Source organism: Trichomycterus rosablanca, chromosome 8 (genome assembly GCF_030014385.1).
Source record: "Trichomycterus rosablanca isolate fTriRos1 chromosome 8, fTriRos1.hap1, whole genome shotgun sequence".
Lineage (NCBI taxonomy): Eukaryota > Metazoa > Chordata > Actinopteri > Siluriformes > Trichomycteridae > Trichomycterus > Trichomycterus rosablanca.
The window spans coordinates 25,960,167-25,962,380 of record NC_085995.1 but is presented as its reverse complement, the minus strand read 5'-3'; the positions used below and the strand labels follow the sequence as shown (position 1 = coordinate 25,962,380).

Here is a 2,214-nt window from a genome sequence, read left to right as displayed (position 1 = left end):
TGGATCAACGTAATTCTACGAGCAGTTGGCATAACTCAAAAAGACTAATGCAAAATGTTGCCTTGATTTTTTCTGTTGACCCAATGTTATATTTAGTATTAAAACTTTTAAGTTAAATGAATATTAAATAAAACATTGGGTCAACAAAAAAAATCAAGGCAACATTTTGCATTAGTCTTTTTGAGTTATGCCAACTGCTTGTAGAATTACGTTGATCCAACACAATATTTTAGGTTTTCATAATTCAGTAAAAAGCATTTTTAAATAACACTAACTTAAAAATATGTGTTCATGTTGACAGTTATTAAGTTTGTGTAATTTAAAATATTGTGTTGGGTCAACGTAATTCTAGGAGAAGTTGGCATAACTCAAAAAGACTAATGCAAAACGTTGCCTTAATTTTTTTTGTTGACCCAATGTTTTATTTTTTAGAGTGTATGCCTATGTTTGTTCAATTGAATTTGGGTTTCTGTGTTGTCAGTGTAACTCTGAGCTAATTAACACAAGTTCTCATAACCCTTTTCTTAACTGTCTTTAGTTTTCCAATAATTTTGAAAGTTGTTTTTTACGTTCCCTGTTGAGTTTTGATGCATTTTCCATCTGCACTTCCAGTAACTGTTATTTCAATTGTACCTTTTAAAATTACTTATAAATTATATAATTATATATATATAAATATATATATAAATATATATATATATATATATATATATATTTTTTTTTTTATATATATATATATATATATATATATATATATATAACTTTACTTTATTTTTTCCAAATAGGTCAAGAACCTGATGAAATCCGTCGAACGCTCCATCCAGTGGTCAATCAAATACATTTCATGTTCATGGCAACAAACTTTCTAGAAGAACGCCTGTTAATTTCCACAGATCAGAAGATAAAAGAGGCTGCTGTAAGTGTAGCTGGCAAAGAATTCATTAAAAGTGATCTCACCAATGTCTTCATACCGGTCATCTACATCATTGTCTTTATCATGGGACTTCCCACCAATGCCATGGCCATCTGGGTCTTCCTGTTTAGAACCAAGAAAAAGCATCCAGCGTCCATCCTAATGGTCAGCCTGGCACTGGCTGACCTTCTCTTTGTTATTTGGCTTCCACTAAAGATCGCCTACCACTTTAATGGCAATAACTGGATTTTTGGAGAGACACTGTGTAAGGTCCTGGTGGGGTCTTTCTACAGCAACATGTACTTGTCCATTATATTCATAGCATGCATCAGTGTGCAGCGCTACTGGGCAGTTGTGCACCCACTTTCTGATAAACTGAATAGCCGGGTAGCAGGGTTTGTATCTGTGTTAGTATGGGTTATAGTCTGGCTCCTCAGTATACCACTATACCTGTATGACCAGACGATTAAAATTAGTAACATCAACATCACCACCTGCCATGATGTTGCGTACTATAGTCAATCACAGTTCCCTGTTGCATACTTTCTGACTATGGGTGTTGTGGGATTTGTAGTTCCCTGTATTGTGTGTGTGGTGGCGTATGTGCTGATGTTTTACCATCTCAGAAATTCTATTATAGATGGCAATAGCAAGGAAAAGAAAAAGAAAGCGATCAGGCTCATGATTGTGGTATTGGTCTTGTTTTTGGTGAGTTTCACTCCCAGTAATGTCTTACTGATGGTGCATTACTCTAAGCTGAGTGCAGGGTTAAATGATGATGTCTATGGCTTATACATCGTTGCACTGTGCCTGTCCAGCCTCAACAGCTGTATCGACCCATTTGTGTATTATTTTATCTCAGAGGAGTTTAGAAATCATGTAAAGAATACGTTAATGTGTCGAAGTGAACGAACAGCCAAGAGAATAAAGATTTCCACAACTGACAACAGCAAATAGCAATTGGAGAGCAGTTATCCCATTAAATCTGGAATGAAAAAGAAAGTTCAGATTATTACTTATTAAAACGTTTAGTACATTTCAAAATGCAACATAACAATGAATTGTTTTACAGTACTGTACATTACAGTAGTTTGAGACTTGCAATGATCAAAAACATATCCAATTATAACTCATAACAATATCAAAACATTCCTATTAAAAATCTGTCTATCTCTGTCAAGAGCTGAATTATAGTAGGATTATGTCTGGGCCCTGTGTCTAGTCATTAACTACCCCAATGATGGACCTCCCTTTGTGCACAGACTAATTGAAAATGTTGAAATGGTACTTCTCCAAACAGT

The 2,214-nt window shown here is 34.6% G+C and overlaps 1 protein-coding gene across 1 annotated transcript; it reads left to right on the top strand.

Moving 5' to 3' along the window:
• Positions 1–850: 850 nt before the first annotated feature.
• Positions 851–1,917, top strand: LOC134318711 (proteinase-activated receptor 2-like). The gene has a single exon (XM_062999645.1). The coding sequence runs from the start codon at positions 851–853 to the stop codon at positions 1,868–1,870; it is 1,020 nt and encodes a 339-aa protein (XP_062855715.1). The 3' UTR covers positions 1,871–1,917.
• Positions 1,918–2,214: the final 297 nt, after the last annotated feature.